Genomic DNA, 26,788 nt, shown 5'->3' with positions numbered 1-26,788 from the left:
CATATAGGCTGAAGCTACTTGTACAGTGACAACACAACACACACTGGAGCAGTAGTGGATTGTTTTGTACTTACTCTTTGAATTTCACTACAGAGATGACATCACATGATTTTAACACATTTCACTTTCAAAATGAACCTTTTTTTTCTTTCAGCTGAATTTCAGGCTGTGCTTTTGAACTGTTCAGACTGCATTGAATGTCTCCTCAGTAGCATCCTCCTGGTCAGCTCTTTGGGGTGGCCCGGAGGAGCAGAGGGGAGGAATCTTTGTAGGTCAGACTCTTTCTCAGAGAAACCTCCTCCAGCTCCGGCTTCTAAGTTGCAAACATTGAGAACAGGAGCGTTGGTGGAGTTGAGGGTCAGAGGGGGCAGAGACCTTGGTCTGGCCTGAGAACTGTGGTCCAACAAGAGGGCAGCGGACCCTCTGCGCTCATACCCGGACAGCACTCTCCTGCTTGGACCCAAGGTCAGCAATGACTCTCTGGAGCAACGTAAGGGGGCCAGCTTCTTGGTGTCTGTTGGGAGATTTTGGATGTCTGCAGAAAGCTGAGGGTCAGAGCTGTAGATGTCTGCACCCAGCTTGCGCCTCTGAATGATGCTATGAAGGCTTGAGGAGGCCATGTTGTGAAGTGCAGTACGATGGTTTTTGCCACCAGACAGGCAAGAGGAGGAGGCTGAATCTGTTCCAAGGTTCTCAGAGTGGAGGTTAGGATGGGAGGCAGAGTGGGGTGAAAGGAGACCTGGTAAAGATATCTTCTGTCTGGCTTGTTTATTGTAGTCTTTCTTGTTTTCACCTTCTACTTTTTTATCCCTTTCCAGTATGGGAACTTTAACAGAGATGTTGTCGGTTTGGTTGAGGTCGTGGCCATTTTTCGAAGACGAGGCTGCAAGAGATTGCTGAGTGAGCAGAGAAGATGGGATCTTTAGCCAGGGCTCAGAGTTCAACCTCAGCAGGGGCTGCTGCAGTCCGTTTGCCAACACTTGGCCGAATCCTCGAGACCGTGCTGGGGAACATGGATGGGAGCTCACACCGCAGGACTGGACTTCTTTAAAAGAGAAGACAGGCTTTGGGGGACATAAGGAGGAGGAGGTGCACTGAGGGGAGGTGATGATCTGTATTTCAGAGGGAGATGCAGGAGCTGCTGATGCCATTTTGTCTGTCTGATCGAGAGGACCAATTGCAGGCATGCTGAGGTACTGCTTTGCCAGCAGTTGTCCACATGGGAATTTGTCAGTCGCTATGATGATCACCTCCTTCCCCTTGGCCTTGCAAGTGTCAAGCAACAGCTTCAGAACCTTCAAGTCTCCAGCCATGACTGCGTAGACCAACGCTGACATCCCTGATTGATCCTCCAAGCTAATGTCGGCTCCACTGGCCAGGAGCAGAGACACCACCTCAGGGCCGGCCTGCTCGCGGCAGGCGTGCATCAGTGCAGAGTGACCCTCTTTGTCCTGGATGTTGGGGTCTGCTCCTTTCTCCAGCAGAAACTGGACCAGTTTGACCCGGCTCGCACTCTGGGCGTCTGCATGCTGGGTCCTGCAGGCCACCATCAGGGGGGTCTGGCCTTGGCTGTCGCTTTCATTGATGTAAGCCCCCCCCTCCAGGAGCAGCCGTGTGAGTCGCAGACGACGGAGGAAAACGGCTCTCAGTAAGGGGTTACCTGAGTCCATCGCTACACCCGAATTACAGCCTTCTCCCTCCATCCCTCCTGGTCCCAGCGAGTGAATTTGTAAATGGAGTAAGACAGGTTTCTGTGGATAATAACAAAAAGTATGTAGGAAATTATGGGAAAGTAGAAGAGGTGTGCACTTTATTATTTTCATAGACAGCATGAGATTATGGAATTTCTGAAACCTCAGGTAAGCACGTTACACCTCTGCCTCGTACAGCTACATGCACATACACTAAATGGTTTCCTGAACCCTACATGTACACAAACAACCATGCATGAATTTCTGCACTGTATCAACTCCCCTCTGCCTCGTCCTCTTTCAAAGTATTTTCAACAAAATCTTGTCTCATGCTCAGCTCAGGTCTGTCTTTGTTAATCCCCTGTTATTTTGTCCTGCATCACCAGTAGGAACTAGACGAATAGACAGTTCGCATTTTAAAATATTGACATATTGACATTATTGTGCATTAGTTAGTGGTTTGCTAAGGCAGAACATTTTCTTCTTGCAGATGGGATCCAATGGACAGTTCTTTTTCACGCGCTCCTGATCTGCAGCACCAGCAGAGGCAGCACTTTCTATCAGCCTTTGTCCTGTTTGTCCTTGGATCCTTTTACAAGAGCAGATGAGGTGGGTTACCAATGTCTGCGACAGTAACATAACATTTTTCTGCATGAGTCACAAACTGTGAAACTGAAAAACGGCAACAATTTAAATCAGAAAACAGAAATTTACACAAAACAGAACTGATTGTGATTATGTTTGCATTTTAGGTGGTATGCAAAGTAAAAACAGTCATTTAGTTTATGTGTGTGTGTGTGTTACTTTTTTATACAAGACCCATAGTAAATTAGTCAATCAAAAATGCATCATGTGTGGGGTCTAAAACCTGATATATCATATTTGTCTGAGCCATAGAGTTTCAGTTTAAGTCCTATTTAAAGGGCAGCACATGTGAGATGTAGTTTACAAGAAACATTTTTTAATAATAGATGGAGCAAAAATCTGACCTAAAAGAATACCCTATAGTTATTATCCATATGTAGCTCAACATACTATTTCATTAGACAATTTCACCTTTGAAATCCCATATCTGCAGTTTGTTACTGTTGGACAATATGAAGAGAACTTTATTGTCAACCAATGCAATAAACAGTAAGAATGAAAACTATCGTCTTTATCATTGGAACAACACGAGGAGCTAGAACAAAACAAAATCATTTAATTTAAGAATTTAAAAGATAAAAACATGAGACAAAACATGACAGTTGTGCAAAGATAAGATGAAAAGTGCAGAAATAAGACAGCAGTGGAAACATAAAATTAAAACAGTGCAGACTAGTTAGGATTTTATGGCACATGTAAAGCACCTGCATACATGACCTGTAAATGCTCACTGTTCCACACCCTCCACACATCTGAACCTGGAATCCAAGCAGAGACTGGTCAGTACCTGGATGGAAATTCTAGGTTCTTTAAGCTTTTTATTTTAAATCTGCAGAGGGCGCTGGAGCGTCTGAGGTTGAGAAGACGGGACCTGTAACATCTGTGATTTGTATTTTACAGTTACCATAGAGAGGTGTGGCTCATTGATGCCTGTTCTAATCAATGATTGACAGAAATGGACGTCTAACTTATAGCGCAGAGTAACTTTATAAGACTGTGGGTCCAGTCCTAAATTGAATAGGTTCTTCCTTGGGTCGCGTACCACCCCTCCACAAAATGTCCCAGCAGTTGATTCAGTCGTAATCCTGCGGACAGGCAGACATAAATTACAACATTACCTCATGTGGTGACTTGACAAAAAACAGGATGAGGACAAGATGGAAAATGCAAACATGAAAAAAACAGCGTGAAGACGACAAAAAGATGCAGAGATAGTTGTGAAAACCACAGAATGACATCAGGGTTATTTCCTTTGACTTTACAAAGCCCCTCCAGAGCCACAGCAGACATTATACCCCTTTACATTTGGTGAATCCATATCATTCCACTGTGCGGCTCTAAAAGCTCCCAGACTGTCTTGGCCGTGTTTTCTTACGGAATCATTATTTTGCCATGTTTCACGTCCTCTGCTTCATCCTGCTGCTGCCGTCTGCAGTCACGTCATCACTGAAAACCACTGAGCTCTTCCTGCTGGCAGCCACACACGTCAGACACAAAACACCACCTGCACCATGTTGAACACGTGAGGTGGGGGTGGTTTGAATTCATAAATTATATTTTCATTTTTTCAATCAACTCTTTAATCCTCCCACCACCATTGCACATTGAGTCATTTAAACACTTTATTCTTCTCATGGTGGTAGTTTTGAGTTTTACAAATGGCCATTTCAATCAGCTCTGCAACTGTGGTCCACGCTGAAATATCTCGACCATTGCAGAGAACGTTGTACATATATTCAGAGGATGACTCCTGGTGACACTGGTGTCCCCTGATTTTTTTCTGGAGCACCAATTAGAGGTTGGGATTTGTGGGGTTTTGTGAAAAATGTTGAAGCTGTTGAAAGAATTGCCATTTGTGTGAGATGTTCATGTTTCCCTGAGGATGACATTGTCTAACACAGCACAAGACAAACAGATCGACCTCAGCCTTACTTTGTGTTTCGTGGTGTGTTAACACACCAAAACAAGTCAGTGACCATGGTAACCTTAATACCTGCTGAACATCATGTTGGCCTTGCCGTGGTGAGCATGTAACTATATAAAACCACGGTGTCGATCAGGTTCAGCCTCACAAGGCTGCTGGCGTGGCTGCACACACATCTGAACCTACCCTAGTGTACAGAGGGTTTGAATACACAAGCAAGTGCTCATCCTTCTGGGACCTACAGGGTCAAACACAATTTCTAAACTCACCAGTGCATTTTTACTTCTTAACAGTAAATCTTTTACTGCAGAATTCACATCCTCAAGTAGGAATACTACCACAAAAATACTCCCTTACTAACACAGCTCTACTTCAGTAAAAGTACATTATGGGAGCAAAATGTCCTTAAAGTAGCCACAATTCAGGAACAATGACCTGAATACAGTCAGAGTTATATCGTTATATAACTACTGGATAATAGTTACTGATGCAGTGAAGTTGTTTAGTTGAGGTGATCTAATAAAAAGTATAACGACACATATTTCACATATTCTCATTTAGGATTTGAAAGTAGCTAAAGCTGTCAGATAAATCCAGTGCAGTTAAAGGTACAATATTTAATAAAATGAAGTTATGCAAGTACGTGTATTTTATCTATAGGTGCAGCATGAGCACTTTCTACTTCTGATTTCATCACTCAATAAGCTCTGTAGGATTCACTCTGATTTGATAGTTTCACCTAGCATCAGCTCTAGACCATTCTGTTGTAGCTGTTTTGTGCATTAAGGTATGATGACACAAAATGATTCTTCTCCAACAATCATTGGAGCAGCTAATACTTGGGTTAGTATCCTACAAACAGGGTGACATTTCCTACATCAGATGTGCAGGTAAACACCCTCAAACTGTACAATCACAGTTTCCCATCAAACCATTGTCTTTATACTTAGAAGCTGGATTCTATGTACATCACATGCATTTATTGTGCAGTACATTGCAGTTGTTTGTTTCCAACATACCTGCAGACTGCAGAGTGAGGACATTCTCCTCCTCACATAAACAGCCTCCTCTCAGCAATCCTTCAATCCTTCACAAGAGCCCTCTCACAATCATAATGTGTTTTAGTGTGTATGTGTGTGTGTGTGTGTGTGTGTGTGTGTGTGTGTGTGTGTCATGCCACTCTGTGTTCATGGTTTACATGTTGGATGCACAGGATGAGCACATCAAGAAGTGACACATTCAAGGAAATAACCGAACATCATCCAAACATTCAGTTGGCTTCCGAGTTATCAACCACTCTTCTCTCTTAAATTACAAACTTTGTGAAGAATAGGTGATGATAATTTTTCTGCTGTATGTCCATATTACTCACCAGCCAGTCGGTCAGGATTAATCCTCTCGTGCAGACATTTATGCTCCTGTTCTGTTCTGTTCCTGTGGCAGAACTGCAACTGACGTCCTCTGTGTCCAGGCAGTGCTGAGTGTGTGTATGTGTGTGTGTGTGAAAGCAAGCCAGAGGAGACAGGAGCTGCAGCAGCCAAGGTTTCTCAAATAATGTTTGCTCATTGGACAAAGTAAATGATGACAGAGGGGGACGCAGGCTTGTTGACGGGCACGTCTAAGAAATGGTTAACGCTGCCTTAACAGCAGCAGCAGCAGCAGCAGCAGAGCTCGGGAGAGTTAGTGAAAAGGCGACCAGAAACCAAGCACTATAGCAACCCAGTGCCACAGCATTTATCTTTTCACTAATTATAGGAGGTTTGATTCAGCAAAAGCACATTCATGGTGAAACTGCACTTTCTTTAGTTATGTGCAGAAAATTGTTTTGTCCACCTTATCAATGACATCTCCATGACAACCATCGAGGAGGCCGAATGACGGCGCTCGTTGTAATTGTGCTAGAGGAACTGTTCTTTGTTGTCTGTGTGGGAGTGTGCACGCACCTGTGTGAGGACAAGAGTCTGTGCATATTCTTTGCATGCACAAGATATATCTTATATTGTAACGTATGAGAATGAGACAGCTGTTTGACGGACTGATTTAACAGACTGATTTATTGTGAATGTGACTACATGTATGGAAAGTCAAAATACAGGAACCAGGGACAAAATAAGAAGAGAAGAAAAGGCAAGACTGATTCCAGTTTGTTGCTCTGAGCCTAACAAATATGAACCTATGTCAATATATCGACACTATTCCAAAGAGTCCTTATTAAACTGCAGGCTTATCCTCTGCCCAGCCCATCACTAACCCAGCTGTTAACAACACAGTGCTTCCACCACTTTGCTGTAGCCATAGAAACACCTGTGATTTCACAACGCAGGTCTTTACTCCACCACAAGATGTCAGCATCTGACAATATGTGTCATCATACTTGATCGCCTTGTCTGAAGGAAGGTGCTTTCTTAAAAGCCCATACAAAACCATTAAGATTGGAGAAGTACTGCATTAAAAAACACAAGAAAAACCAAGGAGGGGCCTGATACTGTAGTTTTACTCGGGGAAAAATCTAACCTGATATGTATGTAACCACTTGTTCTTTCAGTGTAGTATTCCAGGTTATCCCAGTTTTGGAATCATGGTAAAATAGGTTAAATAAAATAAAAAAGTGAATCTAAATACACTTTGGTCACACTAATTTCTCAGCAGCTAGCTCACTGGATGGATCGTCATGAAATTTGATAAAGGACACTATGGACAAATTAAAACAATTTTAGTGATCCCTCAATGTCAATTAGTCTTTGTCCAATATCTATATGTTTTATGACCAGACACTAAGTCTAAGCAAAACTGTGTGTTTAGTGGTCATTAGTAAATGCTAGCTTGCTAATATGCTAAACTAAGTATGTCATAGGATTTTTGGGGGTTCCCACAAAGTTGTGGACTAAGATTATCACAGCTGTGGGACCCAGGCAGTTTCTCACTTTGCATCCCCTGTTGCAACGCCCCTGGATGTAGTCATTTATAACATTACATACACATATAAATGTTAATATTATTTTCATTCTAACAACCAGTGTGACAGAGCTTTAATATGACAGTTGTGTAATTGTCGTATTAAAGCTCTGTCCAAGCATTAAAGCTGTGTCCTGTTCTGATGGAAATCACCACAGTGAAGTACTCTCTGGAAACAGGAGACACCCACAGGACTGTGTGTTTAGCCATAATGACTAACCAGGCCCCTGCTGAACTGCCCTCTTAGGGAAAGAACACATTTTTGAGTTTGTTAGTTGGAGAGAATTGTTTTATACATAACCACCATACAGTGCACTGAATTGCAAAACGCAAACGGACATTCTGCTTCGAGTTTTCTCATAACATAAAACCCTCACTGCCTATTTTTGACACTGCTGACAAACTGGACAGACTGAAGATTATTTACTGACGTGTCTTCTCACATAGTTACACCACTTGGCATTTAGCTCTTCCACTTCATTTCCACACTTACAGAGCGACATTAAAATGGATTTAGAGTCATATTTGTGTTGATGGGTTGAATTAAACTGAAGTCTTCCCTCTTTTTTAGCTCTAGCTTTGGTCTCCACCACCTCCTCAGGTCCATTTAATCAAGGCAATTTCAGGAAAGTCTCTCTAAAATGCACTGCAAAGCTGATGTGGTAATTCTCTGTGGCTTTATCACAATAAGTAACCCCCTTCAACTACAAGTTGTCAGGTGATCTGTTGTTAATATCAAAATACTGATTGTAGCCACTTTAATGACAACTGTAGTGACAAACCTAAATATGTTTAAATGTGGATATGGCCTCAGCAGTATATTTCTATTATGTGGCACTAGAACAGTCCATATAAATAACCACAACTATATTTACAGACCATTACACTGAAGCACTGCAGTGATGTGGAGGAGTTGAGGGTCTCCTCTCACATTTGCTTGGTTCCACATCGGTGCTCTTCCAAACAGCACAACTAAGCAAATCAGTTCAACATCCCATGGAACAGATGCAGAAGCAGCTGTGCATTTCTTACAGATTGTCTGGATGTACTGTGTTGCAACAGATTGCCAAATGAAAATGTAAGGATCTTAAATGTGCACAATACCAGAGAAACCGCCTTATATAAAGTTTTCATAGTGTAGAGAAGGGTAGATCATGATCAGTGTTTGGTGATTTATGTGTGGCACGGTAATAGTAATCCTCTATAATCCTGTGCTGGCTATATCTACAGATGAGAGTGCTGTTATTAAAGAGCCTTATGTCTCCACCCAGGACCACCCACCACGCACTCGTGTTTATTCATGATCACACTGTTCCAACCTGAATGTGAAGAAAGTAACGTCCTAAATTGAAATTTGCTTCACAAATGCAATATTGCTACTTTATATTGAAGCAGTGTAGCTAAGGGTCTATAGGCTGTAACTAATGATTGGAATAGTTTGTTTATTTATGGGTAATAGATCATTTACATCCTTACAGATCAGTTTAAGTGGTAAAAAAGCAAACATTTGACTTGTAAATGGTAAATCTGTATTTATATAGCACTTTTATAGTCTTGATGACCACTCACACCACTCATCCATTGACACACACACACAGACACACTATGTGAGAACAGCACAGGGGCAATTTGGGGTTCAGAATCTTGCCCAAGCATGTGGAATAGGGAAGAGAAAAAGAAAGGGTCAAACTACAGCCGTCCCTTTTGCTGGTAAAGCACAAACACAAACTGGCAGTACAAAAGTTATTAACCAAAACGTTAGTAAATGAAATGATGCATCAACTAAGCAATTAATAGCAGCATAATAACCTAGGATTTATTATCACAGTCAGAGGGAGGACAGTAAAGTAAATAATACCGTTTCAAAAGTAAAGGTTGTTGCTGTTGATGGTGTTTAGCTGATCTATACAGATTATAATGCATCAGATGTGTTTATCTCATGTTCAAGTTCCCTCTACAATGTATGGAGTTAAGGTAAAAAGTTCTGTTTCCAATAATCCTGCACCTCTGCAATGAAGCCACTGCAGTGCATGGTACAGTTTTATGACAGCTGGTGGAATGATTGTGCTGTTGTTAGTGTCGAGATTCTCCATCTGAGCCCCAGGATGTTGAAACTGAGCAGCATGAGACTGATGCCCGGCTGTGATGCAACGTGTGTGTGTGTCCTTGCCCTCTCCTTTAACCTCAGAGGGATTGTCTCTCTCTGGGCTCCTCCTCCCCATGTAGCTCCACTCTGGATATTAAGCTGCAATGAGACTTTTTCATTTGTCAGCATTGCCACCGTTTGCCTGTAGACTCTGGGGTCTGGTGTGGCCTTTAATGCTTTGGTGCTGATAAGATGTGACAGGATGAGGTTAATCTAGGCCAGTAGTTAATGGGTTGGATCACCAAGACTTCATAGTAGCCTGTTTACCTACAAAACCCCATATTACATATATTTACATTTAAATGTAATGCCAATGTTTGTTTGCCAGTGTTTCTGGTTAAGTTAAGAGGAGGATAATGGTTAATTTAAGTAAACACATGATTTGCAGGTTTGTGACTGCAGGCTACCCTCTGTCTCCTGAATGAAACCCCTCAAGTCCCTCACCCGTATTTTGGTCTGACTACATATTTTACTAGCAACGGATATATCAGTGGCATTTTTGGTCTTCACAGTAACTTCTAACAACAAGCTTTAGATAGACAGTGGAGAATAATGCAGTGTAAATGTGGTCACTTAGAATATTAGAGAAGAATCCTGAGATACTGAAGGAGTCACGGCTGAGTGTTCTTTGAGGTAGACTTTAATTAGACTTATTTAAGATTATTTAGTTTATGTAGTTTCACCTGAGTATTAAAATGTATCATGTTTGTCTAGGTGATATAAAAGAAACATCTATGAGATCTCTTGGATTTTGCTTTCCCATGGGTGGATATTCGTTGTGAGCTGCAGTATACAACACTGGTTTCTGCTGTTCACTTCCTTTTCTCCTAATTTGAAGCACTCGTACTTTTGTGGTATTGTAATTTAATATGTAAACATAAACTTGCAGCTTATTGTGAACACCCATTCCCTCCCTCGTTCCTTCACCAGACAGGCTTGTGCAGAACAATGCAAATTATTGTTGTTGATGAGTGTTAGTTGAGTGGTGTCTTAAACATCAGTCAGGCTTCTAGCAGGATTGCTTTATGAAGTCAGGCGAGGTATTATGAAGAGTGAAAAGTCAATGTAGGAAGCAGGTTGTGGTGGATAAATGAGTCAAGAATTTGAATCCAGGAGACCAAGGTTTGAAAAAAAATTTTGCCTAGTTAATCTGAAATGATTTTATAGTCCATGTTTTTATAAAATCCCCCTAAAATGGCTTGAATTACTGATCACATGTGTGAGTTTTGAGTTTAAGTTTGAATGATTAACTGAACTGGTGTTATTTTTTCATACTTTGCATGTCGGCTTTGTCAGAGTTCTGTTAACCATCAATCTTCAGACACAAGACCACAACTTTTCAAAATAAAAGCTCTGCAGCTCAATATAAAGCATTCCTGCAACAACACGAAGGTTATGCTTTTAATTCGTAGAAAAATTGCGGGGAGTAATTCAATGAATGTTTCTGCCATGATGGAGATCAGCACCTGGGATTCTTGTTAATGTCTGTGTTTGAAATAATATCGTGAATTAAAAATAATTACAGTATGAAAATGATCTGGCGGTGGTTGCTGTAGTTTATCAGAGGATGTAAAAGAAGATATGTTCAACTCAGTCCACAGTCGTCTGTTCATTCATATTGAATCTATTGCATGTTCATATTGCACTAAATTCAATACTGTGCTTCCTTGGTTCTTTAAGAATACACACAGGTCAATAAGATGAACAGTTTGTAACATATGCGTTCCAGAGACAGACAGAAAGACATTGGGGGAATTGGTAGCTAAATATTCAGTTTCAGTTACCACACAAGCATTTAGCCATATGGTATAAATGTAATGAAGATTTCATTCATTTATCCTGTAAAATATCTCAATACCTGCTTGATTGATGGCACATTCATGTAAGAGTTCTATGGAATTTGGTAATCCTCTGACTTTTCATCATTATCTTGTAAAAATGTCACCTCTACAAAATGTCCACTACTTTTTTACTAATACCATTCACATTAACAAGTAATAGAATACTGAAGAAAAACATGAATCACTCACGAAAATCATATTCTCATTCGAAATTGCATTTTGAAAGACTTTTTCCCGGGTCAGACAATATCTGTAGTTTTCGTAGTGCCAGCGCTTTCTCTTAGCATGTGATGTGCATCTGAACATTTGTTTGTACATGTTTCTGTGCAGAAGAGTTTTTCGGATCAAGGTGGGACAGGAGTTAACACCTAGTTCCCTACCAGGCAGTCGTGTTTTATCTTCCCAGTGGGCACAGATCTGCACCAGCGTGGGTTTGATTATTCTCCATCAGCCGTGCTGATGTGGGTGGTGGCGAATCTGCTGCAGAGGGAAAGATGCACTCTGGCTTGAACGATGTGCTTTTTGTGTGTGTACGTGTGTGTGTGTGTGTGTGTGTGTGTGTGTGTTTACATATTGTGTGTCATCACACTATATAAAATCAAATCTCAACAGGTCACTGCAAAGTAGAGCAGGGTTAGACTTCATCACAGTAAACTGATACTAAGCCGCCTAACAGATTAGACTGGCACCGTCTGCGTGTTACATTGTGTCTTTTGATGCAGTTCATCGGTGTGGATGTGAGAGGGAAGCTATTAAAGCATGTTTCTGACTGCGACCACATCCAGACCTCCACCTGACCCCATGACTGTAGGGTGGAGGGAGAGGTGCAGGGAGAGGTGCAGGGAGAGGTGCAGGGAGAGGTGGAGGTCACAGGAAAACTCTCAAGATTTACTACTCCTCCCTCCCCACTCCACAACCATCAATCAACAATTGCATTTTGTACAGAAGTGAAAGGCAAAGTCTGTGGCAGCTTAACACAACACACACACATGCACGCACACACACACACACACACACACACACACACACACACACACACACACACACACACACACACACACACACACAGTCTACTAAAGCTCTGCAACATCTGTTTGTGCTTTCAGGCCAAATGAGAGTTTCAGAACAAACACCCATATCTTCTGAAGCATATCACCAATTTACAGAACTAGACACTTCTGCTTTTGTCCACCTCTTAAGAGTGTGTGTGAGTGGGTGTGTATGTTGAAAGTGTGAAAAAGACTCAAAAACACAGGTCTCAGAAACTTTTTATAAATAACGCCAGTATTCTGGAAGATTAAGTTAATACATTTGATGGGACATAAATTCTGCTTTTGCCTAAACTGAAAGGTAGGAGATTACAGGCATAACGACAGATGTAAATGATTTTCAATCCCTTAATCGTACGCACACACTAGATGATCCAGCCGAGACACACGACCACACACTAGGCGTTCATACACACACTTTCTAAGAAGCCATTCTAGACACTTGGAAACTCACAGAAACTTGCGTGAACAAATGTGACTTCTACTTATTCAAATTCCACAAATGTCTGTCTGTCTGCATGTGGAACATATCTCACAAACATAGGCAGCTGAATGCAATTGTTCTTGGGATGTTGTGCACTGAAAAACATGATAAAAGAAAAGAACAAGCACTCACACGGTTTGTCCTCCTTTACTCTGTCTACATGGTGCAGGAGTCACAGGTCTTATTAAAATGTTTAAATCCTAAACACAAAAACCCAACATCTGTTTTTAGGCACTTCCCGGTCAGCTTGCTCTTACTGTCTAATGCGGATTTCTGCTTACGCGTCCAATCGCTGTTCCTTTCATACCACACCATCGGTTACCATCGGTTACCGTCTGTAACATTAAGATTATGTCCGTAAACCCTTCACATTACAGGATCATTTGGCCAGATAATCTGTTCCTTTCTTGAGTGATTTAGATCCTCAAAACGTATGGATCGGCTGAGTGACTATCACAAGGAGCACTTTCTGAACATAAACATGCAACCCCCTGCTCAACTTTATCCAGTTACAATGATAAATGAATAAAGAAGATCAGAAAAGGTCTGCCTTACTTCGGCTGCAAACTTCTGTTTTAGAGTAGTTTCAGTCAATATGTAACATTCAAACATGTAAAATACTGCAGTTCTTAACTGGAAAGTATTTTGTTTTGACAGAGAACGTTTGTTTGCTAGCCATGGGACAGAAAGCCAACAGGATATGTTGCACTTAAAGACATTCACTTTATTTGTCTAACCCAGACTGCTGAGGCCTCACACACTCACATTTTGGCACGGAATGAAGATTTTATCCCCATTACTTATACTACAGTGCAAAAGTTGTGGCTATGCGACACGCAACCCGCGCATGCCTTGGGGCGAGAGTGTGTGCGGTTTCCCGTCGTGTCGGTGAGAATTTGAACGCACCTCCGATGATGCTATCAGAGGACCTTTAGACTTAAACACAGTGTAAATGATGCTGTTTCAAGTCCAATATAAATGTTGGGGCTTCCGGACACTCGGATGACATCACACGAGCAGTATGGAGGCATTTTTTGTCTCTGAAGCACTTAAGTTGTGTAGAATTTGAGACTCCAAAAGTGTTTTGTGGAGTCAAACACTTCACCCACCCCTCCATCTGCATAGTGGAGAGTAGATAATGAGTGGATTTTTATGTTTCGGTGAACTATCCCTTTGACACAGGCCAAACAAACAGGCAGGTTTAGGAACCCCCCCCCCCCATCACAGGTTTTGGCCCCTTCCTGTGCACCTGCACGCTCAGGGGGGCGTTTCTGGGCTCGTGCGCTCCCGCGTGGCGCAGCGCGGCGCAACGGGCGGACCGACGGCACTGCGCGCGGCGGGTCTGCAGCGACCTGTCTCTTTAAGTCGGTGTCAAAGCCGATTAGCGCTGATCTCCGCCGCGATTCTGTTTTCACCGTCTGTTCCCTCCGTCTATTTTGGTGCCGCGGTGCCGTCGCTCGGAGACGCTTTCTCCTCTTCGTCTTTTATTTTATGTTACTTTGCAGAAACACTCGTCGTCTCGAGCCAACTCCGCATCAAAGTTTGCAGCCCGCAACGGAGGCGAAGTGCGGTGGTTTCCCGGCGGCTGCGCTCGGTGGGACAGCAAAAGCCCCAAATGTGGTGAGTGGGGATGTGACACTCCAACTTTTTCTACCATGGTAAGCCTGGATTACCTCTCCCCGCAAAGCGCTTTCTCTTTGGTATCCCTCCGCTGAAGAGACGGCCAGTGAGAGCAGATCTGGGGACGTGATGCGATGTGACTGAAGTTGGCACCGAGCAAAAGACACAACCCCGGGGCAACATAAAATGCAGAAGAGCGTGCGGTACAATGAGGGCCACGCTCTGTATCTGTCGGTGGTTGCGCGTAAAGATGGCACCAGGCGCGGCTTCCTGAGCAAGAAGACCACGGAGAACAGCCGCTGGACCGAGAAGTACTTCGCCCTTTATCAGAACGTGCTCTTCTACTTTGAGAACGAGCAGAGCGCGAGGCCCTCCGGTATTTACCTGCTGGAGGGATGCACGTGCGAGCGCGCACCGGCGCCCAAGGTCTCCGCCATCAGCAAAGAGCCCATGGAGAAACAGCAGGTGCGTCCCTCCTCACACAAGTTCAAGTACTGGCAGTATATAGTACAAGTACAAGTCCTGCAACCCCGCTCAAGTATAATAAGTACTGAAGAAGTTAGTATGTGCAAAATGTACTAAAGTAAACACACGTTTGTACAATGTCTTCACATAAACAGACCACACACGTATATGTATTCACAGGTTGGTACCAATTCATTGGCTTCAAAAATAAGTTGGGATAATAACGAGTCTTAGCTAAGGTCTCAAAGAAGATTTATATACAGCATAAGTTTGAATTGTAAATTTTTTATTTGCAAAAAACTAGTATGTTACTTTTTTCTTAAAACAAAAAAAACAACAAAAATGCAGTAAAAAGTACACGCTACTATTTGATATTTCAGTATTTATGTTCTGTGTGTGTGTGACAAAATTACCTCATGCAACTGATGATTATTTCATTGGTCTGCAGGTTATTTTTTAATTCATCTTCAAGTCTCTTAAATGACACAAACTAGTGAAACATGCCATAACAACTTCAGATGAAGACATATTTAAAATGCTGAAATATTCAGTTGATTGTCACAGAAGATGAAGAGAATTAGATGATATTCATCTTGAAAGATTATCAAAATTATTACCAATACATGTTCAGCTTTGAGCAGCGTCTCAGTCTTCACCTTTCATCCTCCTGCATGGTTTTGTCCTTTCTATCCTCCCCTCAACCTAAATGTGACGTAAACTCATGTAGAACTAAAACAACCTATTGAGTAGTCGATTGAAAGAAAATGAACAGACAGCTAACATAATAATTTAATCCAAATCAGTGACTTTTTTAACAGAGCAAACTGAATGTTGTGTTTTGGAGACATTTGAACTTTTTACAAGAAACAAAAATCATTATTTATTTGCAGCTACTGACTTTGTTTCAATTTGCTGAGAAACTTCACCTTCTATGATAAACTTCCATGTTTTATAGTAAAAACTTAGTTGCGATGAGAGAATGTAATGAGGTCGACATATAGAGCCTGGAAGTATTGACAACTTCATTGTGAACGGATTTCGTGCTGATGGAAATAGTTGTTCTGCAAAAGCTATAGCATCATAATGCTAATTTTAAATGACCCATATTTGTGTTTTTGCTGCTGCAGGATATAAAGATGTGTCTCGTCCCATCAGCAGCTGGCATAATGCAGATTCTTATAAAATAAGCTTGTGTTCTCTGAGTGAAAAAAAAGCTCATTTCCTCCCACACATGACTCCATGATTCTGTTCAGATGCAGTTTGTTTAAAACATTTTTTTAGATAGGAGCTGGATTACATGAGTCAAATCTAATCTCATCATTACTCAGGTAATCTGTCACGCCTTGTTGGATACATGCTGCCTGTGACACCCTGACCCAGACTTCACATGCTGTGTTGAAGCGGCAAAATGAGCAGACGTGCTTTAGTGGGGTGGGAATTGTCGTGGCAATTCTGCAATCCCACTCTGACAACGAGGAACGAGACAAAAATCTCTTACAGTATTGTCACACTTCAATGCTCAGAGCCTGGTACACAAGACAGGGGTTAGTTTGTAATATGCACGCCGATGGGAAGCTGTTCTTTCTCTTTATACTGTACATTTGGTTCGTTCCTCCCCCTCTGGTTGAGGTTGTTTCTGAGCCAAAGGTCAGGATCCAATGATGACATCAGGGCAACAATGCCTTAGTTTAGGCAATCAGATCAAGGTTCATTCAGTTGCACAGGATCCAGCATGATCAAGGTTACATTGTTAAGATTCAGTCATGATCAATCATAGGGGAAATGAACATGAGTACATTCTGCATGATGTTACATTTCCCTTACAGAATCTACTGAGGTGATCTGGTGATTGCTGTGGTTCTAGTTTGAAGCTCAGGTTAATATTTTTAAACACTTCACATGTTCATAGACAGGTAAACATCTTTCTCTGTGTTATCACCCTGGGCTTTTATATTTTTATTTTCCATGTGGAATTTATTTTAAAAAACTAATAGGAAGGGATGTATTGGACAATACAGGTAGCTCTGACTCCAAAACTGCATGTTCCAGATCTGACCACTACTCAATTATTATTATTATTGGTGCTGCTAATAACATAATTTACATCTATTTTTCACTGTTATTTGAAACCAGCTGAAAAATCCACCCATCTCTTGTTAGTTCGCCCCGTTCTGCTGTTAGCTCACCACATTCATGCATAGACAGTTTATTGTACCTGTTGCATAATGATCCTGATGTGATTTTTCTTGTTAACCCAATGCATATAGTATATAACTGCAATCAAGCCAATAGATAATGCACTATGCAAAAAGAGGAATTCAGTTGATCCATTTCCAGATCTTGCTGCAGTATACATCTTGTATGCATCTACAGTAAGCGTGGGCACATATTTTCAGGTATGTGCTGTGGCAAGGTTTTCAGAAAATGTGGGATAATTGCAAATATTATCTCTCTATACCTGTTATTTTAGTTTCTAAACAGTCTATTAGGAATGCAGCCTGAGTAGATTTCCTTCTTTTGCCCTGCAGCATTCACAACTGTACCATCAACAGAGTCGGTGTATGTGTTTTGCCTTTGCATTTTCCCTGTGAGCAACACCTGGGTCCTCACTCCCGCAGGGAAACACTCACAGTGCAGCCTTAACTCCTCAAACCTAAATGAACCTTAGTATTTCTGAAGTACTTTTAATACTAAGCAGCTAACTGTTAGCTTTTCACATGAACATTAATGCAAAGTGGATATTTCATTGTACATTTACAACGTATGAAGTAGAGTTTCGTCATCTACTAGAGAACACTCTACCATGTTGTGTTGAGTGAATCCTGTTAAACACACAGGTGTTGCATGCAGAGAGGACAGACTCTAAAGTTTGGATTGTAAGATCTAACTATGTGACATTCAAGGGCCGTGCTTTCCAGTCTTTTTCGTTATAATATATGTTTTGTGCCTTCTGTCTTAAAACAAGGGAAATGTAGTTTGCCAATAAAAGTAACTGTTTTCAAAAGAAAACAGCTTCGAGAAATGACTGCAGCTTCAAGGAACAAAGATTAATGATGCTGTTTTAGAGTCAAGTGACATTCTGCTGTAAAAAGTAAGTCCATAACATAAACAGATGAAATAGTAATGAAACCAGTGTCACTAAAAACATTCATTAAGGCTCTATCTAAAAAGAGCACAACCTTAAGTTTTCTTTGTTGTATTGAGGGAACACGATGACTGACACTATGTCAGCAATGAGTATTTTCATTATAGCTAAATCTGACTATTTCAATTATTTATTTAATTATGCTGTAAAATGTCATATAATGTTGGAAAGTTACCCTCCTAGAGTGAAAGGGAGGTTCACAAAAATACTGCCCCTCATGATACATTCTTTATCACCTAAGCTGTAAATAAATGATTTATTTATTCATTAGGCCAGGCAGCAATGAAAAATGCCAACACAGTTTTCTTGAGCTGGAGTTGACATCATCACTTCTTCGTCAGATGGACAATCCAAACCCCAAAGATACTCAGTTACAGCAACAACGCCACGATAAAGAAAAGCAAAACACTATTCCAGAAACTGTTCATTTAGAAATCTGCATTTGTTACTTAAAAACTTAAATTCGTATTTTGCCTAATTTTGTTGCACTTCCATGTGACACTTTTAAAGTAGTGTTGTTGAAAACAAAGTAACTGCCTCTACAATTCAAACGAGCTGGGCGTTTGTCAGCCAAAGCCAATGTAATAACTTGCAATGTTGAAGAAAGTGAAAAATAATTCCAGGATCCACCTCTTTATCCAAACTGCCCCAAAAATGTAAAGGTCCGCCCCATCACTAACATTCATGGAGATGTGTACAGTAGTTTCTGAATAATCCTGCTCACAGACAAACAAAGATACTGAAATTATAACTTTGTTGTCAGAGGTAACAATCATAATTAGTGGCAGCGACTTGGTTTGTTCATCAGTAACGTGGGTCTTGATGTGTGAAGAAGCTGTGGTCTGTCACTCTGCAGCTGAGAGGAAGCACATTGAACAGAGTAACAAGGTGCACGACACAAACTGTCCTTGTTTGATCTCCACCTAATGAGGGCGGCTTACATCTAAGGCTGAGCTTTAATGGAGCTACATTAAAGTCCGACTGATGGTAGCAACAGTTTTTATTCAGTCTCTTGTATCCATGACTGAGTCTGGTCCTGATAATCTTGTTAATTAACATGACTCTGATCAGTATGTTGATCTCAATATCCAATTACATTTTCCCAAATCTACATTTAAGTAACTCAAATTGAATCTAAATTTCAAGTATGTTCTTTTTGAAATATGGCAGATTTTTGGATCAATTATATGTCAGTCAAATATTTAAGTGTTTAAATACATTCACGGGCCATTTCAAGGCCTTCATCTAAATTGTCATGTTCTTTATTTGCTTCCATTTTGTTTTTAGTTTTATGTGAGACTAAATGTTTCTTTGTGTTGCTAAATTCACTTTTGTTTGGGTCAGATGTTTTACGCAGGGTGTTTAAGATGACACCTGATTAGATGAAAATATACATTTCTTGGCTGTCATTGGTCTTTGCTTGTAGTTTTCAAACTGGTCAAAACATGGATTGAAAATGGAGACTACTATGCCAGAAGTTTTCAGACTCAGGTTCATCTCATCGAGGCTGTGGAGGGAGAGATGTGAGGCAAAGATGCTGCGAGAGGTTAGAAGAGAGACGTAGACTGGTGCTCCGAAAAAAAAAAAAATCTAATCTGATCTGACTGCCTGTTGCAAAAACAAATAAAAATCATAAATCTACTTAGAAACCGTACAAAACCAAAGAATCATCAGGTTTTTATCAGTGTCACACATTTTGCTACACACTATGAGAGAAGACACAGTGTTCTTTTGCGTTGTAATATTTGATGTAAGAAGTACATTTTACCACTAGACTGGAATGTTTAATGTCTTATTAGTTCGTGTGGGCTGGTCACTTGTGGGAGGCAGTGAATCACATACACACACGTCATAGAAATGCACATCACATGTCATTACTTACGCAGACATTTCTGTGTTGTTGTGACAGGCAGTGTCACTTGGTGAGCACAATGTTTGTACCCTCAATCGGATTAGTCTAAACTGGCTGAAATGTGAAGTTCCAGCAGACTTCCCTGGAGATTTTTGTCTCATGACCTGGAAACATGGTGAACTAGGCTTAGAGCTCATGTATCTCATTAAAGAACAGGCCTGAGATTATTGTTTTTCTGCACCAGTCTGTAACTGTCTGGTTGTTTCAGTGAGCAGTAACTCTCTTGTGCAGCGTAGAAGAACACTGACACTGCTAATCTCACTTTTCCAGTACAGTCACTGCTTAGTTGTTGTTCTGATCTGCGCAAACCTATTTAGACGACCGCAATTCGCTTTTCACCTGCCTCGATAAATCGTCTTCAAGTGGTCTAGAACGCTGCTGCTGTCCAGGTCCCACAGGTCTTCTCAGGTTACACACATCTTATCATCCTTACACTGGGTTCCTGTCCCATTTAGAATTCATCTTGAGATATTTGTTTTCACATATTAAGCTCTGCGTGTTCAGACTCCTGCTTACAATGCTGACCTGCTCCGTCCATACAGCCCAAGTAGGTCACTGAGGCCGTCTGACCAGGGCTTAGAGGTCGTTGAAAGCTACAAACACTACAATCCACAATTGTAATCCATGTTTTTTTACTGCATATATTTATTGTGTGTACTACTTTTTTGCTGGTATTAGTTTATGTGAAGAACTGAGAGAGGTGCTATATTAAATACAATTAACTTACTGTATATTTCTTGCAAAAAATAAATTCATCAAAACTAAAACCCAGGATGTGCAAGCTGTAGAACCCGTCAACTTGGTGGATAGAAACATCAAGTCCCCATGAGAGGATGTCAGAAATAACAAGCTTGCTTTTTTGGACTGTTCCAAGTTGAAGAAGACAGGAGCCTAACTTTTGAGCTATACAGAAAACCTGCAGACACAGACTACTACAGACTCTTTGACCCTCATTACTCGCTCAGACCCTGCTGCAGGCTGATAACGTGCCTACGTGGACCCTAGACAAACAGCGACACTGCAGGTGGCCAAGAAAAGAAGCACTCTGGAGTATGTGAGAAACTGAGAAAATCTTCAACCATCACCACAGTGCTGTGCTTTTTTCAAACCGACCCGATCCATCAAGAGAAGAGCGCTGTGGGCATGCTCAGTCAGCTTATTCTCCTAAAGGTAGTAACCTCAAAAGCACAACAATAGCTCATCAATTTTGTATTTACGTCTATGCTCATAGTTACAGAAATCATTTTCGTCACCACAAAGTAAACTGTGACACCATCATTTCCCAAATTCTCAGTACAGATGGATCTACAGAAACGAGAGTTTTAGTAAATCTGCACCTTGGAAAGCTTTTGTAAAAATCCCTGTTATAGTGACAAAAAGCACTGTTTGTATGAGAACGAGAAGCACAAATACAGAGGACCAACGCCGTGACATCAATGACCATGACAATGACCCCTCAGATGTTAAAGTCCTGGGTGCCCGCACATCTTCAAGTATCCACAGGTCCAGGTTCTCCTGATTAAGCAGTTTTTTTTCTGAGAATCTTCTCAGACACCTTTCTGCAAGGTGAAACATCACAGCAACACAGTTAATGTAATATTTTCAGTTTTTATTTAATGACAGATTTGAATATGAATTCCATTTAGCCTCTCATGTGTCTGCAAGTTGTGTAAATGTCACATCTTAACCAGCAGATATTGACTTTAGACTCCAGAGAGCCACAGAACAGGTTGTGAACAAACGTATTGGCATGTTATCACATTTTAAAATGTGTTAGCAAACAGATACCTGTTTATACATCCAGCAGACAGAGAGCAGCATGAGCACTGAAGTCCTGTTTCAGTCAATGAAAGTCTAATATTGATTCTTGCTTTGCTCTGCTGTGAATACAAGTCAGATTCTTCCCGAGCTGTCTTCTGAATGCTCCACTGTGTTCCCCAGCAAGTCACGCTAACAGTTGTTGCCATTCACCCGTTCATACACACATTCATACAGTCATTCATACAGTGCATCTATGTGCAGCACTTTCCCCTTTGAGATGGGGCTCAGTATCTTGGCCAAGGACACCATGTGGAATGGGGAAGAAAGGGATCAAACCGCCAACCTTCTGGTTAGAGGACCGCTCTACCCCTGGGCCACAGTAATGTGCAGTGGTTTTCTTTCAGATAAACTGAAACAATGAGCTTAAAGATGCTAAAACAAACTGTGTAGTGTGATGGAAGTTTTCTGGCAGCTGGTGAAAGGAGAACTCAGGCGGCAGCTGATGTCTTATGCAGAAGATTTTTATGTGGACTTGATGCATCAAGGAGACCAGAAGGTGGAACAATATACAAACGCTGACAGAGTAACATGTTTAGTTGGTTCCTGAATTAGAAATGAAAGTCCATGAGCGTAGGCACCACAATGTACTGCTAGTCAGCCCTTTATCTATAACCTGAGGGGAGTTCCTGTGGAATGATACATGAACTACAACTGTAATTTGTGAGGATTCCTCAACATCTAGAGCATCATTCATCATTTCGTAATTAGCGAATGCTACTTTCATTGTACACACAGTCATCTGCAAAATAAATGAATCTCAGGTGTTGCGTTTATTTTTAAGGGCCAGATCAAATGTGGGGATTTAGTGGTTCCTCTTCTTTCTGCCCACCGTTGCTTTATGCTGCTCACCCATGCACCCCCTGACTGATGTGTTTCCATGGTGATGAGGGTTGATTAGTTGAAGTGGTTTATGTCCTGTGACACATTCTCCAAGTTGCACTTGGTAGAAAAACAGAGCTGTGAAGTAAAGGGAGACAAGGCTTAACATATGCACATGTTGTGGTGCTTTGCTCTGACAGCAGAGATATGAGAATGAGTTGTGTTGCATTTAACACATAAAACCAAAGGTAGAATGAGTGAAGGTTGAGGCAGGAATCTGTTATTGACAGAATGTGATGCTGTCTGCGTTTGTATTTGTGAGTTTGTATCTAACATGTGACCGTGCACTGGGAAGCTGCTGCACTGGACTAAGAATAGCATCCTTGCTGGTCCTTTTGCCTGCAGTCACTGTCTGAATAACAAGTCAACACAACTAGACTTCACACACACACACTACTACACACTGCTGGCACCTGTACTATTTGTAGCCCACCTTGTACTCTACTGGAATGAATCCATCTTTCTCTGAGTGCAATACATGTGTAAAGCCTATAAAACAACAAATCAGTTTTATTTTTGTCCAAGCTGTTCCTTGAAGTAAGTCTTCTCAACGTGGTTCCAAGACCAAACCAAACATATATGCAAGTGCTTGTAGGGGTTGGGACCAAATGATGATGTCCATAAATCAAATACAATTTAAAAACAATTACAAACAGCATATGTAGCCATGCGTGTTACAAAAGACAAAACAAAATAGTTAAAACTATTCAAATCAAGAATATGTCAACAACCTTCAGATTTTCTTTCTCTTAGATTAGCAACAGCATAATTTGCAGCAGGTGAGTTTAGAGAACCACAGCAAACATTATGACACGTTTTAAATGAATGTCTTTTGGTTAAGTGGAGGGCTGCTTTGGGAGTCAGGGACAGAACTAGAACTAAAAGATGATGATGATAAAATGGTGAAATTATTATGATGACAAAAACCAGGTAACAAAAGCAGACCAACCAATATAAAGGACGAATGCCTGATTAACTACAGTTCACTTGAAGGTCCAGTGTGTTAGATTTAGGTGAAAGGAATTTTTGGAAGAAATGGAAGATAAAATAATCCTAGAGATGTTTTCACTGCTGTGTTTCATCTAAATTGTTGCATGTTTTTTTACGGTCTTCCAAACTGGACAAAGTAAAACCTTTTGAGTTTTCATGATGGCAAGGGTGAGGGGTATTCTGCTGCAACATGCAACTTCACCTCTAGAAGTCACTGGATTCTACAAACCTTTACATCTAATTATTGTTGGGACAGGTGTAGTCAATGGTGGATTAAAACAAAGAAATAAGATGATACATCTTCTGCTGCAGGTTATTCCCTCTGAGTGGAGCTGTGCCAAGCCACCTGGCAATTATTGAGATATTTCACTTTATATATGTTTGACCATGGGTCATATATTTGTTGCAAAATAACAGAGTCAATAGAAACTAAATCCATATTTCCTTATTTTAACTGAATTTCTAAAGAATTGACAAAAACTCTGAAACTGCTTCCATCCGATGATGTTATTCTGAATCAGTCAGTTCAACAGTGACTAATTCTCCCACCTGGGCCATCAAACCGTCACAGAAGAGACAGAGGCAGCGAGACGTTGAACGTGAAACAAATGTAAAAAACTGGTAGGAATCATTGTCATTTATTAAAGTGAGAAACGAGACAAATTGCCTCACATCAGCCATTATTCCACAACCTTTTCCAACATTTTACTTTGATATGTACACACCAGCTTTTCCTCCTCAGTCAAATACAAAAAGTTTCTCTTTCTTTAAATGCACATCAAAAAAGCACAGACTGAAACGCAATGGCAATTCAAATTCTGAAAATTTTACCTGCGAGCTCACAAGGTAAAAAAAGCCAAGAATACATAAAATAATAATATAAACTTCAGTGTGGTTTAACATGGCAAAGCATATATTTATTGCATATTTTAACAGTCGTACAACTAAAAGAGTCCATGTTGTCTGAGAGAATTCCATCCCAGGACATCTGTGCTCTCTTTAGGAGAGGTGAAGCGAGTAATTCAAACACAGGACCGTCGTCCTGCAGGTTATTTTACATTGCATGTGATGCTGAGTCTTCACAAGTGAGCGGGTCTGTGCATGCCAGACAAAATAACTGATTTTTGAGACTGGACATGGTGATGCCTGGTGCAGGGCAAGGCTTAAAGCGCCCTCTGTCTGTCTCCCTCTCATTGTTATGTTATCCTCTTGCTTAAATCAGGCTTCTGGCCTGGGAAGTCGCATTAGCAATACAAGGAGCTGTACAAGCCTTGATGGTTATGTAAACCCTCCCTCCCTTCCCCCCACCACACACACACACACACACACACACACACACACGCACATGCACATTTACAAACATGCACACGCACCAACAAGCCCTTAAGCCTCTCTGTGGTCCATAGCCGGCACACGCTAGGAAGTGTCTCTCACCCGCTTATCGTTACATCATTACTATACAGGCCTGGATTTCTCCATGTGGCAGCGTCACAGCAAAGTGAATCGTCAGATGTTATAATATCGTGTGAAAATAACATATGCAGCAAGGTCCTGATGTCATTGTGACGGTTTTGGTTTTACAAAAAAATAATAAAATCCAAAAACATCTTCATCAGCAGACAGAAAGTGGACACAGAGAGTTCTTTGTGGTGACATTTAAAATGAGACACATTTACATTGTGTGTGTGTCATCTGCACCCTCCCTCCCCACCTTTTAAGTAAATGTTATATTTAGATCAATGTTTATCCTCCGTACTTGTCAGTCTGCAGTGGCTGGAGTGAAATTATCAAATCCTCATATCTGAGAAGCTGTAAATGGCAAATATTATCAAAATAGATTTTTTATTATCAATTAATAGATCATTGCAGCTCTATTGCATTATATATCCTCTGTTATTCATAGGTTTTCACTACTTAGGTGATGTTGACATTAACAGCCGTTTACATAGCGATCTATTAGAAACGCTGCAATTCCAGCATCAAACGTTATTTCTTTACTCACCAAATGTGTCTTCAGACGTGCAAGCAACAACATTGTTTGTTACTGTTTGGCTTATATTTCTATAGTAATGATGATAATAAAATCCACATTACAAAGTGCTTTACAATGGCAGCAAAAATGTAAATAAAAATGTCATAAAATCATCAGAATCAAAAAGAAATAGGTAAAAACTACTTTGAGTCACTGTAGCTCAGAGGACATATTATAATTATGCATTATTAGACCATCACTGTGTCCTGACAAGAAACCACATTAGATTTTTCCTTTTGTAGTCGAGGCAAAAATAATTTAAACAATGTTGTTCTTCCTCTGTGCATCAGTTGGCTTCATATATATATATATGAACAAATAGAATATGTTTACTTTATGTTTTTGTTGTTAATGTATCTCTTTAGATTCTGGTGATGCCATAGTTTATTTCAATTACCATTAGATTAGCTGTCAATTATGTTAAATATGTGGCTTAATGTTACAGAGCCATAAAAACATTTTCTAAAGTGTAATGGTGTCATGATTAAACTACATTAATAACTTATATCTATCATTTTTAAATACCTCTGGTTTCTATTGCGGCCGTTTAGTTCTGGAGAGGCCATGCCTCTCATGTTTGTCATGCAGCAGTCACAGTTAATCTTTTATGAAATACACAATACACAGTACTCCTGAAATCGCTTGGAAACACGATTACATAAAAAATTGTGTTTTGCAACCGCCTTTGGAATGTGTTCATGCATAAACACATGGAAATCAAAAGTCTGCATGTTCAGGTTTACATAAACATACATGTACTTTTTAAATTATGTATACGCTGATTAGAATGTCCCAGCAGGTATCGCAAATGGATGTAACTTTGGGAAATCATAGCTTTAACCAATGTTTGTAAAAAACTGGAGCTCCACATCTTATGTATATTTAACGACTTTAGTACAACATACATACACCACGATGTGAAACATACTCGCATCCTCACACAGATCCTCGCTGGTGCTGATATTTTATTTTAGTGTCAATCACAAACCCAGCGTCTTCTTACACTGCTGTGATGTCCGCAGCTGATTCTTCTTTTAATGTCCAAGTTAATTGAAGATGTTCAGTACAAAACCAGGCCTGCACTGTTTGTAAGGTGACTGCTGAGCAGGAAAACATTAGGAACAGATGTATCAAGCTGTTGTGGTGTCTGTGGTTTTCTAATTGTCTGTAGTGTTTTTAAAGAAACAGT

The 26,788-nt window shown here is 40.7% G+C and overlaps 2 protein-coding genes across 7 annotated transcripts in view; one reads left to right on the top strand and one right to left on the bottom strand.

The window, feature by feature from the left end:
* Positions 1-9: 9 nt before the first annotated feature.
* ankrd34ba (ankyrin repeat domain 34Ba) lies at positions 10-5,756 on the bottom strand. Its single transcript, XM_020081696.2, has 2 exons — positions 5,633-5,756; positions 10-1,751 (listed from the first exon to the last, which is right to left on the bottom strand). The coding sequence occupies exon 2, from the start codon at positions 1,701-1,703 to the stop codon at positions 162-164; it is 1,542 nt and encodes a 513-aa protein (XP_019937255.2). The 5' UTR covers positions 1,704-1,751; positions 5,633-5,756; the 3' UTR covers positions 10-161.
* Positions 5,757-14,041: 8,285 nt separating this feature from the next.
* rasgrf2a (Ras protein-specific guanine nucleotide-releasing factor 2a) overlaps positions 14,042-26,788 on the top strand; it is a 31,053-nt gene continuing 18,306 nt past the window's right edge. For 3 of the 6 annotated variants that reach the window (XM_020081620.2, XM_069513831.1, XM_069513829.1), the window contains exon 1: positions 14,046-14,820. In XM_020081620.2, the coding sequence (XP_019937179.1) occupies positions 14,542-14,820 (279 nt within the window). In that variant the 5' untranslated portion in view covers positions 14,046-14,541. Of the gene's footprint in view, positions 14,821-26,788 lie in introns of all 6 variants that reach the window. The other 3 variants (XM_069513830.1, XM_069513832.1, XM_020081619.2) reach the window with 2 other exon arrangements.

The sequence above is a fragment of the Paralichthys olivaceus genome, chromosome 18 (assembly GCF_024713975.1).
Source record: "Paralichthys olivaceus isolate ysfri-2021 chromosome 18, ASM2471397v2, whole genome shotgun sequence".
Classification (NCBI taxonomy): domain Eukaryota; kingdom Metazoa; phylum Chordata; class Actinopteri; order Pleuronectiformes; family Paralichthyidae; genus Paralichthys; species Paralichthys olivaceus.
This window is presented reverse-complemented; position numbering and strand designations above follow the sequence as displayed.